The sequence below is a fragment of the Anas platyrhynchos genome, chromosome 11 (assembly GCF_047663525.1).
Source record: "Anas platyrhynchos isolate ZD024472 breed Pekin duck chromosome 11, IASCAAS_PekinDuck_T2T, whole genome shotgun sequence".
Classification (NCBI taxonomy): Eukaryota; Metazoa; Chordata; class Aves; order Anseriformes; family Anatidae; genus Anas; species Anas platyrhynchos.
The window spans coordinates 16,731,144-16,744,364 of NC_092597.1; the positions used below are offsets into that span (position 1 = coordinate 16,731,144).

General features: G+C 41.6%; 1 protein-coding gene across 1 annotated transcript; it reads left to right on the top strand.

Annotated features, from left to right (window-relative positions):
• Positions 1 to 7,720: 7,720 nt before the first annotated feature.
• On the top strand, positions 7,721 to 10,685 carry BCL2A1 (BCL2 related protein A1). Its single transcript, XM_005027148.6, has 2 exons — positions 7,721 to 8,314; positions 9,789 to 10,685. Exons 1-2 carry the CDS (start codon positions 7,895 to 7,897, stop codon positions 9,885 to 9,887), a joined length of 519 nt encoding a protein of 172 aa, XP_005027205.1. The 5' UTR covers positions 7,721 to 7,894; the 3' UTR covers positions 9,888 to 10,685.
• Positions 10,686 to 13,221: the final 2,536 nt, after the last annotated feature.

Genomic DNA, 13,221 nt, shown 5'->3' on the forward strand with positions numbered 1-13,221 from the left:
AATATAAAGGCTGGATGTAAAGCAAACTAATTACTTCTGAAGGGGCCTTTTTGGAGCTGAGTCGTAAGTTGCAAAATAGATTGGGAATGGCTGCTTATTGTCAAGCCTCCAGAAGGAGATTAAGGGCAAAGGAGAGCCAAGGATGTTGCTATTATTTACGTTGCTTGAGCACTGGTCACTGGATATGCATTTCTCATTAGGTGATTAACAGTTATCTAGCACATGGAGCAAATAAAAACCTTGTCTAACTCAGTCAGCCTATTCTCTCTTTAGTTTTGCTGCACTAAATCACATGAAACTGGCTATTTACCGTCACTCCTTAGTATCATTCATCTGCTGTGATGTCATATTTCAAAATCAGGAATCATTAAGAAAACATAAGAGGTCTTTTAACTAAAGTTCTTTTCCCTTGAAAATCAATAACTTTGGGCTTCATTTAGCTCCCTGTAGATAGATTCATGTCCCCGCACAGATGAAGTTACCAAAATCAATAGAGCTTTGCGGAGGCAGGGGGGTCAGCCTGTGCAGAGCTCCTCTGACTTCATGAGCAAAGCACTCGCTGCTGGGTCCAAGCTTCCATCTGCATTTGGGTTTAAAAAGGTTTCTCGGCGCTAGAATAAACTATGAAAGCCTTTGATTAAGTCATTATGATGCATAATTCCCTGGCACGCCAAGAATCTAGTCCCAAATTGATACAAAGGCAAGTCTGCGAAGGATGAATGGGCGCTCTGGGGTTTTGTTGTGAAAACTCAAAATGACGTATGCTGAACTGCTGGTGCGGAGTTTAGTTGTTGTTGCTACTGATAGCCATTAAAGTGCCTTGCCAACGAAATGCAGTCATAATGAAGTACTATCATGGTCCTGCTCCCACTGCTTCATGAAGTCAGTGAGCTTTGGGCAGGCTCAACACTTCTCCCCATGCTCATGAACAGGGACAGGAGACTCCTTGTGGGTTTAACAGGTGAAAGAGCCAGCAGCAAGCAATCCATGTCCTGTCTGGGGCATCCAGGTGTTGCTTTACCGTCTATAACAATCAGCACAAACTATTGATTGTTTGAAAGGGTGTAGAAGAGCTCAGCTTTCTGAAAGGCAGAGCATTTTGGGGTCTGAGCAATCATCGGTGTTAGCATCATTACTGACATGCTTCTAGTTTCTGTGTAGGCTTAATTCTGTGCAGGCTTTGGGTGAACCAAAGGCTTTATACACAGACATTACAATGAACTGATGCACAAATGTGGTTCAAAGTACTGAATGCTGTGAAGATATATGATTAAAAAATGAGCTCAAAAGCAAAATTCCTTCTGCTGTGGTCAAAGGATGGCAGCAGGTCTGGATAACTAGTCATGGTAGCATCAGCTTCCTTCACAGTTATTTAATAGGTCGTCATTTCACTTAAAAAGATTGAGGGGCTAGTAATACATGCTCAGACAGCACGGTAATGAATGTGGTATAAATACCTGGAGAGACAGATTAGCCAGCTATTTCTGCTCACAGTCTCCTCCGAGGAGCACAAAAATGCCATCTCAGCAGGCCTTTTTTGGAGGATCACAAAATCATAACAAACATGGGGATAAAAATATACCATGGGAGCTACAGCTAATTTCTTGCTACAATTTGCAGCAATTTACACGTAATCATTGTGGGTTTGAAAATACTGCACAATGCCAACAGCAGAGTGTGTGCTGACATGGTGCAGATCAGCATGAGAAAGACACTTTGGATTAAAAGCCCCCCTAGAATAGTTGTATGGGACGTTAGGTTTGTGAGTTCTCCCCAGCACTTGGCTTATGCAGGACATTTTTATTCTACTATATACAGTCTAACTCCTTACGCTATAGGTGGATGGAATGAATTTCATACCAAATGCTTTCACACTCCAGAAAAGTCCTACCAGATTGCAATGTAGTCTGTCTTCCTGGTACGTTAGGTGAAAGGCTTTTTTTAAAAAAAATAAAGCTGAAAACAGCAGGCACTAGCACCACAACGTTTTCATGCAAATACATATTTGAAGAAGTAATAAAATTTTGGTAGAAATACTGAATTAGGGTTCAGAAACATATTTTAATATAAATATTTATTTTGAGCATATGAGGCTTGCTAAAATCACATTACACATTCATGTCATTAAACATAATTTCGTTCAAAGCAGATCTGGATTGATTATAAAAGAGGAAAATATCTGCATACTGTAAAGATGTATTTCAGTTCATTTTTATAACTTGAAATAATTCAAGGCAATTTGCAAAGGGAATAAAAATAAATGCACTCCCTTACTGGACCCTGTATATAAAACAAAATAAGGACGAGTTACAAACCTCCATGAAGAATGATTTATAGCTGAAATACTAGTGTTGCTACAGCCTTCTTTTATAGGGTCATGAACAGAGGGGATATCATAAAAGGTGGACTAAAATGATTTATTAGAAGGGTACATTATCTTCTACAGGAGAGATATTTAACCTATGAATCACTAATACTTGACCCAGTGCAAAGGTTTCTGGTATTAACAGGAGCAGATGCAGGCTTGATTTGAAGGAGGGAGAAGTGGGGAAGCAAACGTGCTCCTGGGAGAGCTGATGCAGAGGACTGCAAGGGTCTGAGACATCCAGGTAGCTTGCACCTGGTGAAGTGAACTTGAATTTTAAAGCAATTTATTTTAAAAACATGAGATACGTAAACTTCTTTTGTAAAACCACATAGAAAATAATTTAAGAGCACTCTTGACTCCTTTAATCTGTTAATCACCTTTTTGAGCAGCTACATTTTTTTTGGAAGGCACCTAAAGGAACCAGGCACATATATCCTCTTTACGCCCAGCAACAACTTTTTACTTCAATCTTGTTTGTGTTTTGAAAACCGCAACCACTGGGGCTCTCTGTATGCTATGTAAGGCTTGGCTATGTGACTGAAGTGCTGTGCAACCACATTTTAAATGTCACCACGATTTAAAGTATCTTTAAAGCATCGACGCGGCTGATGTTGAATGCCTGTCTCCCCTGATCCCATTACGTCCCAAGACACAGGTTTAAACCAAAGCTGCGGATCAATACACAAATGGACTTTGCACATGCTCATGTTGCACCTGCTATAACAGTGAACCAAAAGCCAAGAGCACTCTTGCCTTGTGGGAATGTGGGACACATAACGTTTTGGTTATCCTATTGAGGCATGAACCTTTGACTTATTATTTCATGAATATTCCCAAGCAGCCCTTTTATTTAGCTTCTGGGAGCAAGTATTTTCAGCAATGAAGTTGGCTTCAGCCTGAAGTGCTCCTGCTGGGATCTGCAAGATCTTGCTAAGTTTCTACCTAGAGTTGTTCGTGCTCCATTGTCCTGGAGGCTTAGGGAGCCTGACTTTTCCATGGCTCACTGCTGACAAGCGCCGATGACTTGTTCAAATTATCCTAATCCTGGATAAACATTTGGAAAGGCATGTGAGAACAAAACATGTGTCCACACACATGCACATGATGACAAATGGCACATGCATCGTGGAGCAACGTGCTCGGCTGCCCCCTTGACTCATGATGTTGAGAGAGGTTGGATCAAGGCAAGTTGTGAGCTGTTACCAGAGGAAGTGGTGAGGCAGTGGCTGGCCCCGAATAGCACAGCCATCCTGCCCCTCGCTGTACTCCCCTCACATCACTCCAGGGGTCAGGACGGCCTCTCAGAGAATTCTTCTCATGCTTAGTCAATGGAGAGCCGCAGTGTGCATCTTCACCTGAAAGATCCTCCCAAATATACTGCATGGTACTTTGAGAGCAGGAGAGAGCCCGTGACATATTGCTCAGCCCTCTGCCATTCAGGACTGCACTACAGCTCAACAGAAAGCAGTTGGAGCTACTTGTTTTAGCTTTCCAACTGGTTCTGAATCTCTCAGTTGGCCCAGAGGATGCAAAAAAAAATAGCTGCCCCCTCCAATCCTTCCTGGAGCTTGTCTTCTGTGCTACATCAGCACCTCCTGAGGCACACAGGATATAAGCTGGCTCTAAATCTCTCTTTCAGTTGCCACAGAATTTGAGAGCCAGGATCCTGCTACAGATATTCCCTATCACATTTCTATCCCAGAAACATTAGGAGATGGGAAGGAGCTTTATACGATGAACTGCTCCCCAAACTTCTTACGGAGATAAGCTTCCCAAGCTCTGGGCTAAAGATCTTGGCTGATAACGAGTCAGGCGACCTAGCATCATTGATTAATTTAGATCATTACCCGTGATGAGTCCCAGTGCTGCAGTATTTCAGCTCTTTGCTGCACACAGGATCTAAAGCACCGCGAGCTGGTGCTGGAGACACCCGAGTGCCCGAGCCTTGTGCCTGCAGCCAAGCCGGCTGCGACTAGGTGGCAGCACTCCACTGGGCAAAGCAGCCCAGGGATTATCCCAACAAACCGCAGCTCACAGAAAGCCGGCTTGCATATTCCAAACTGTAGGGGAATGGAGGGTAAATAAAAGTCATCAAAGCCTCCCGAATTCTTGTATCAGGGCTGTGCGGGACAGCTGGAAAGTTACAAGTGAACCGAGCGATGAAATCCAATGCTGCATGAAAATTGTCCGGGTTTGGACATGAGAAACTGAAGAAAAACTGAAAAATTCTGCAAGGACTTTCTCAAGGCCTCAAACTGTTCCTCCAGACAAAGCCTGTCTGCCTTAGAGAGTTCACTGTTCCCAAATTTACCTGGGACTTGAACAACTCTGGCAAGGCAGATGCAGCACAAATAGCTCAGTGAAGCTGAGCTATTGCCATTTTGCCATTTTGGCTTAATTTGGTCTGAAATAAGATGAGACAACATTATCTCATACGAGTCCATTTTATGAAAATCTGTCAACTCAGTTCCCATCTGTTCTAGAAAATAAGCCTTTTCAGGTTAGGGGAGGATGTGGAGCTAGCTCTGCAGAGCACAGATTTAAATTAAAGTATTTGAAGCACCTTCCTATGCCAGGTAGCAAGGAGAGGGTTTGCATTTGAGTTTCCATGTCAAGCTGGTTTCTATTTCAAACCTATTATCAAAAATTATCCTATATAAAAGAGAGAGTACATACAGATAAGAGGAAAAGAAGAAAGAAGTAGTGCTCTGTATGAGAGCTCACTGCAGGCAGCACTGTGGAGAAACAGCAGGTAGGAAGAAGAGCAGAGATTCATTAAGTTTGAGGTATTCACTTAAAACTACAAAATGTGAATAAAATCTGGCAGGAGAAAGGAAGGCACAGCCTCATGTACAAAATGAGAATCGGAGCATTACAGTGGCACGATGCAGGCAAGAGATCCTAAAGTTGACTTCTTGTTTTGCTCAGAGCTGAACAGGAGAGCTGGAGAAGACTGCTCTGGTCTGACCTTTTATATATATATATGTATATATATATAAACACCTTATATATATGTATACACACACATATACACATACATATATATTTAACCTGTCAGGGCTACTAAACATCCTGCACTTAGAATCACACCCGCCACCACACACTGTTGCAAATACATCTAACACTGAGGCTGATGGAGCAGGGGCACCTTCAGCAGCTCCATCCCCAGTTCTGGTCACCAGTGTCACAGCTGCTGTTCGAGATGTCTGCTCCGAGCTGCCACCCCGCTCCTGAGAGCTGAGCATGAGCTTCACCTTTCAGCCCTGTAGGAGATCAATGGGCTGGAAGTGGCAGTGTTTGTACCAAAACCACCAAGATATTAACACTGATTTCTTTCTATAATGGCGACATATTCATAGCCTTATTTCATCAGCCTCCTCAGAATCCTAAATGCTCCACTAATGAAGAAATATCTGCCTCTGCCTCTGCTCTGATGCTGCAGGTGGTGAAGAAAGCAAAACCTGTCTCTGTAGGTATTGTTCACTGTTCCCATATTCAACTATTACTTACATTCACAATGAATACAAACAGCTTTTCATTAATCAATTATTAAGAGAGTCAGGAGTGAGTTATAACTTAATAGATGGTGCTATGTAAAAAGGGTTCTTGGGATTTTTCCTTGAGTACCGATGTTAGCCCTGTTTGCAGCAGGCACTTGACAGGAGGGAAGCTGTCTGGGTACAGCATTTTCACTCCTTTCTCCCAGAAATTTCTGTCCAGAGTTAGCTGAGTTGGGAAGAGGTGAGAGCTGTCACATCCTTCTCTTCTTTTCTTCTTTTTTTTTTTTTTTTTCCTTTTCTCATTTTATTTTCATTTGCATTCCTCATAAAAATGTTGGCAGTTTGCTGAAATCACCGAACATAACAAAGGCAAAGACAGCCTAATAGCTCTGCCAGAGCAGCAGCTGCAGGTATTGGATAGAGGACACCTCTGAACTTCCAAAATGAGCTTCGGTAAGAAGGCGTGCATGTGGAGGGGAGAGCTAGCTTCCCACCCCAGCCCATTCCCAGCCCTAGAATTTCATGCTGCCCTGGGGGGAGCATCTAAAACATGAGCTCTTCCAGCTCATACCACCCTCCTAAATTCATTCTCACCCAAGGGTGAATGTGGCACCAGACACCTCCTTCTTGGCTTCCAACAGAAAGCGAGGCAAATGGTAATGGAGTTTCCCACTAACTAAAGGGACTAATGTCTGTGCTACGCTGGTGATACCTTGAGGTTTCGAACCCCGCTGTGTGTGGAAGATGACTGTGTCACTCTGAACCTGGTTCACCTCATACGGAAGAAAAACCCTGCGAAGGAAGTGGAAAGTACGCTTTTGTAATTAATGGGTTTCTGCAAAACTCTGATGTCAGAGCAGCAGCATACGCAATTTGAGGGGGCTAAGTAGGGCTAGCAATACACTGACAGCATGGTTGTGTTGCAGTTTGAGATTTGCCTGATGCTCCAGGAAGATCAGGTTGCCTCAGGAGAAGTGGATTTGTCAGGAAAAGGGAGGGCTGGAGACCTCTGCTTCTTCTCCCCGAAAACAACTGCTTGACCAGAAATTTGGATTGCAGAGCAACCATTGTAGGCATCGTGATGCTTTTTTGTTATCTGTCACGAAAGGATCAGATGGTATTACACATCACTAGCTTGGCCCCATATTTTCAGCCTCGTGTTCTGACATGCTGACTGCATTAGCATTGTCTTTTATACTAATATTGTTTTTCACACCAGAACTCCCTGTGGGGGAAGCAAATCCTTGAAGCCATTCACTCAAATCTTCAAAGAAGGACCTTGAAGAGCACTCACAGGGAGAGTGTGGGAAACTTCGGACCAGGGAATAATGCTACAAAGCTGGCTTTCCCCTTTTCCCATCCATACATGCACCACTGTTGTGTTCCCACTTCTAGCTGTTATATAAATCTCCCTGCATGATGAAAAAAGGTCTATCCATTTTTCCATACTCTTGGAAACTCCCACCAGTTTCTTCCAAAATTTGTGAAGCAGAGGTAACCCATAAACCTGCAATACAGATTGCAGCTTTAGCCACTGGCTCTGAAGATTGAGGTGAGGGAAGCTGGGGATTAGAGCAGCCTGCAAGTTCCTACAGCATGCAGCTTTTCAGGCTTTTTTTTTTTTTTTTTTTTCCAGCTAAATGCTTAACCTTTGCTAGCAAACACCTCTCTTAAATGCCAGATCTTTGCAAGTGTTACATAGCAAAAGTCCCTAGGAATTGACAATTTACACTGCTTAAGAAATGTGGTAAGTGGTGTTTTTAGTTGTAGAATCGTACTATTTATAAAAATAATAAATCACTCAAGATTTGTTTCCTCCCCCGAGCAGACTTTTTTTTCTTTCACTTCCGCTTTGACATATTCCACAACCCACACGATAATTGACTACACTTTTACAGGAACTTCCGTGGTAAAATAAAAAAAATTCCATCTAAAACCGAAGATACAAAGCTGTGTGCATGTCTTGTGGCTGCTCATTATTGACCCTGATTAAGAGCGGTGCACTGCTCTCTGAGCTTCATACTAAATGGAAACTGCTGAGTTCTATTACGTTTATTATTTAGCTCAAGATTATCTGCAATATGTGCTTCAGGAATCACATCTTGGACCAGCGCAAACCAGAGTTGCTCATGTCTTGCGAAACATTGCATCTTCGCTGCAAGATCAAACAGAGGAGGCTCTCAGACCCTTCCTGGACAGGATTGATATCAGTTCTGTAGATGTTGCCAAGAGAATTTTCAATGGTGTCATGGATGAAAAATTTGCTGATGGAAATACTAATTGGGGAAGAATTACGACCATATTTACTTTTGGGGGTCTTCTCACTAAGAAGCTTCAAGAACATGGAGTTCAGCTCACTGGAGAGAAGAAGGAGCAGATCTCTTATTTCATCACAGAGTACATCATAAACAACAAAGCCGAATGGATAGATGCAAATGGTGGCTGGGTAAGTTGCAGTTCAGAATCTTCTAATTTTTCCCCAAAATATAGAGTCAGAGATTTTTCTTAATTAAGTGGTGGCTTAGTTTATGATGTCTGTAACGTCTGCTTGAGACTTACAGAGAAAGCTTTGCTTCTGCTTTAAAAGGGAAAATACTAAAAGACATCCTTCTTTTGAAAAAGGCACTTCCTGTTAACAGTCAAAACCCTACAGTTAATCATAGGATTGTACGATAATTCAGGTTTAGAGAGACATTAGGAAATCATCTAGTGCAACCTCCTGCTCCAAGCAGGTTAAACAAAGCGTTCCATCAGAGCTTTCCACTATTAAATCTAAAATTGAATGCATCCTACAGTTAGTGTAGCAATTACACTTTCACAGAGGAGTTGGTCCAACAATACTGAAGTTCAAGGTAAGGGTCTCATCCTTACAGTTAAGTCAGTACTTCTGCTGTGGATTTCACGAAGCCATTATTTAATCCCCCAAATCAGTTGACTTAAAGACATCTAGAGGTAAGAACAACTGGAGACAAATCTCTTCTGTTTGCTTGGGCTAAGATAATCCTAGAAGTTCCATATATCAATGGCGAAAGCTGAGAAAAGCATTTGTCAATATGTGGATTACTTTGTCAAGCTGCTGAATTTCCCTTCTGCTAGTGGAGGGGAGGTCCCTTTTGCTTTGCATAGTTTCATCCCACCAATACCTTTTTCTATTGCAGTTAGGGGAAGCTGAGTAACGGTGACATCAGAGTTAGTTATTTCCCTGGTACTTTTTTTTTCTTTACCTATTTGTAAATGTTACTTTCTCTTTCCATCCCTTTCTAGTCCCACTTCCCTTACATTTCCTATTTGCTATTACTTTTTTTTTTTTTTTTTTTTTTTTTTTTTTTTTTTTCCCTCAGTTTTCTTCTAGTGCTTTTCTTTTCCTTTATTCTCCTTTTGCCTGTTTTAATCCTTCTCTGGCTGGTAACAGTTAAAAAAAGGTGATAATGAGTCACGGACCCTTGATGCATCAGATTTATTGTAGAGGCTTCTCTCTTCATCTCTTGCAAATAGAGTGATTTTTATTTTAGAGAAGTATCAACTCCAGGCAGCTTTCTGTCATAACATGTGGCCCATCATAGTAGAAGAAGGAGGCTTGAAGGAAGATATTTATAATCATATTATTATATCAGAAACACGGTACTTGTGTCTTCCTTTAAGATGTGGGCTCAGATGATATAATTCACATTCATTTTCTATTTACACAGGGAGGGCATGGTCTTGACTTGGAGATAAAACAAACATTGAGCAAGGTGCAGCTATTTTCACCTACTCATTTTAAAGCCCTATTCATCTTTTTCAGGTAGAGCTCCAAAGAGCTGCCTCCCTATGCACAATGGTGTAGCACTTTGTTAATCTGATACTAGCACAATGTGGTACATTTTCCCTATACATGTTGCTCCTAAGCTGTCCCTAACTGTGCACATTCTTTTCCACAGGAAAATGGCTTCCTAACAAAGTTTGAAAGAAGATCACTACTGTCTTTCTCCAAAATTACAGACTTATTCGTGGCTGTTTTTTCCTTGTTCAGAGAGTAGTACTGAAATAATGGACCTGCCATTCACGCACAATTTAGATATTGCCACAAGCTTCATTGCTAAGCTTTCCTCCAAGCAGTATCAACTAGAAAATAATTTTACTCTTTTTTTTTTTTTTTTTTTTTTTGTAATTTATTTGTATTTATTTTGACTAAATGCAAAGTTTAACATGCTCTCCTAATTGACAAACCTAAAGAAAAGACCCCTCTGGAGAGGAATTGACACAGCAACATGCAGCTATGCAAGCCAACCTTTCCAGGCAGGACTGCTTCAAGAGAGAGAGAGATCGTCCCCTACATCCAGACAGTTCTTGGAATCTCTGTTGCACCTCCATGAAAGGACATTGTTTTACTCAAATACAATCCAATGGGTTAGGAAACAAACTTTAATCTCATTTGTTTTGTAAATGAATACTATTGTAATGCATTTTTATTGCAATATTTGTATAAGTAAAAGGAGGGGATTCCTCTGAAGAAAAAGGAAACGCAAATTCCAATGTAAAAGTGGGTACAAATTACTGACACAAAGCAATCTTCATAGAACAAATTGTGGAATCTATCAACTTAGACTTGTACACTCACTCACTGTTAATGCAATGGTATGTGTTTCTTTGTTGTATTTTTAATTGCTCATATCTACAGTGACTGTTCCTTCAAAATTTTGTAATGTAGTCACCTGAACATTTTTAAACTAGATTTTTTAAAATAGAGAAATACAAATTATTTTTAAAGCAAGAAATTTGTGTAAATACACTAATATTTTTGAAAAATACATTAAAATATATATTTTAAAGTCTTATGATTGGCCTCATCTCTTTCAGAAAAACTGGAGGAAGGGGAAAGATCTACCGGGGTAAGATAACTCTCAGAAAAGCTGTTTCAGAGCTACTAAAGAATCTAAGTAATACATGGGTTTGAGCTGAAGCCCAGGGATGTCAATACTTTAATTTTCTGTAGTACTCTTAAGTGTTATATGGCAGTTTATACAAGAAATGGATAGCTTTTTGCAAAATTAATGAACTGGATCAGCTTCAATGACAGTAACTGGTGTTTTGGGATACACGGCCTAGTCAGAAAATTCAGAGGTAGTTCCTAACAGACTTCCAGAATTTTATAGTCTGGGATAACTATTGTTTTGACTCAAGTTCCATTTGCGTTCAAACTTTAAACTGTTCTTTCTCAAGAATTTATTTTAGAAGGGTTTTCTTTAGCTGTAGTGACTGCACTACATTTGGGGACTAAGACTAGGTCTAAATAGTCTTCTTTTGTAGACATGGTGGGAGGTGAACCGAACCAAGTCACCAGTGGGCCTGTGGCACACAACAGCAGTATTCCCCGAGACAAATCCTCTATACCATGAAGGCTTTATGACACCAGCAGAATGAACCAGCTTCCTCCTAGTATTGGGCTCTCTCTCCAACTTGCTGGGTTTAACTAGAGAACACATGCATGCGTTAACATTCACAAGAAACAGTACCACTCCCTCTTCCTCTCCAATGAAAGCAATAAAGATGATTTAGCATGTATACCAGGATTTCTGAGATTAATTTTGTTGCTGTTGAAGAAGAGATGGCAGCTTCCTGAGGGCATATGGCAGCTAAAGGAAAACATCCCCTTCAGGACAGCTATGGAAGTTTCTGTCAGGAGTGATATTTTAAATGTATTTTGTCATATTTATTTATTTATAGTCTCAGTCTTCAGGATAAGGGCAGTAATTCTTATTCAGTTCCCTTTCTTATGCCATTTAAAGCTCTTACTGTGTTATGGCTAATACCAGCCTTTTAACGCTATATTCACTTCCTTTTATACTAATATAGTACCTTATTTTATACTGGGGAGTACAATTTTTGAATTAAATATAAAAGACTATCTGACCCTTTAAAAAGTCTAGATGTTGTAATGATTTGATAACTGGCCTTTCATGGATAAGGCCTGGGTTTAAATAAAAGAAACCTAGACCACTGATAGTTCCTTAAGCTCTAGATTATCTTCACTAGGACATAAATAATGTGTTTGCTCTGCATTTAAGAGCAAGAAAAGCTGGGCTGAGAGGCCGCACCTTGAGTTCTGTGTTCAGTTTTGGGCTCCTCACTACAAGAAGGACATTGAGGCCCTGGAGCATGTCCAGAGAAGGGCTACGAAGCTGTTGAAGGGCCTGGAGCACAAGTCCTGTGAGGAGCGGCTGAGGGAACTCTTGTTTTTTTTTTTAGGCTAGAGAAGAGAAGGCTCAGAGAGACCTTATTGCTCTCTACAACTCCCTTAAAGGAAGGTGTGGGGAGCTGTGGTCAGCCTCTTCTTGAAGATAACTAGCAACAGAACTAGAAGGAATGGCCTCAAGTTGCGCCAGCGGAGGTTTAGGTTGGAGTAATGAGACATTTCTTCTCAGAAAGAGCAGTCAGGCGTTGGGACAGGTTGCCCAGGGAGGTGGTGGAGTCACCGTCACTGGGGGTGTTCAAGGAAAGGTTGGACATGGTGCTTGGGGACATGGGTTAGTAGGTGACATTGGTGGTAGGGGGATGGTTGGACCAGATCTTGAAGGTTTTTTCCATCCTTAATGATTCTATGATTCTACGATATACTGTCTAGAATCTAAACAGTTTGTCTTAAAACAGCAGTGCTACTAGCTAAGTCTTCTAAAGTACTATAGATATACTTTGTTAACCGTCATGGGTTTATGTATGACACTGTTTGACATGTATTGCCTCAGGTTCTGGGGCAGTGCTGTTTCACAGCTGCCAGGCAATATGTTGGAGAACACAATACTCTTTCCAGAGCAAAAGATGTGGCCAACAAGCCGCATGTGGGATAGCTGGTAGCGTCAATAAACACAGCCATTAGATTGAGATGTCTCCCAGTAACACCTAGAGAGGATGTATGAAAGTGACTGTTCCCGAATTCCTACCAAGGGAGAAACCAAAAGACATTTCAGCATCTCCATTTCGATGCCCCCATCACCAAGCCAGCACCCGTGGTGTGAGGGGGCGTGAGGCTGCCATGGGCCGGTGCCAGCGCAGCGCTTTCAGTTCCTCTCAGGGCACAAAATCTCCCCTGCATTCCAGGCCCACCAGCCACCACCAGAGCTTGTAGGGATGTGAAACCATCTGTCAGGCAGTGGTCAAATATCCTGCTGAAGTGTAATTTCCCTTTCTATAGCAAAATTAGGAAAGGGGAAATTCTTTGCAATCCATGCTAGCTTGAAAATGGTTCTGCATGGCACAGGGCTCACCCTGACAGGTGTTTGGTGTGGAGTGGAGACCGTGGGCAGAGCACACCAGGCCTCAGAGCCACGACTTTTTGCTGGGGATCACCCTGCAGGGAACGCTGACCCCATGGCT

Excerpts from the sequence above, each read along its gene's own strand:
- BCL2A1 (XM_005027148.6), top strand. The coding sequence starts at position 7,895 with ATGGAAACTGCTGAGTTCTATTACGTTTATTATTTAGCTCAAGATTAT. Across the intron at positions 8,315-9,788 it reads TAGATGCAAATGGTGGCTGG|GAAAATGGCTTCCTAACAAA; the intron begins GTAAGTTGCAGT and ends TCTTTTCCACAG.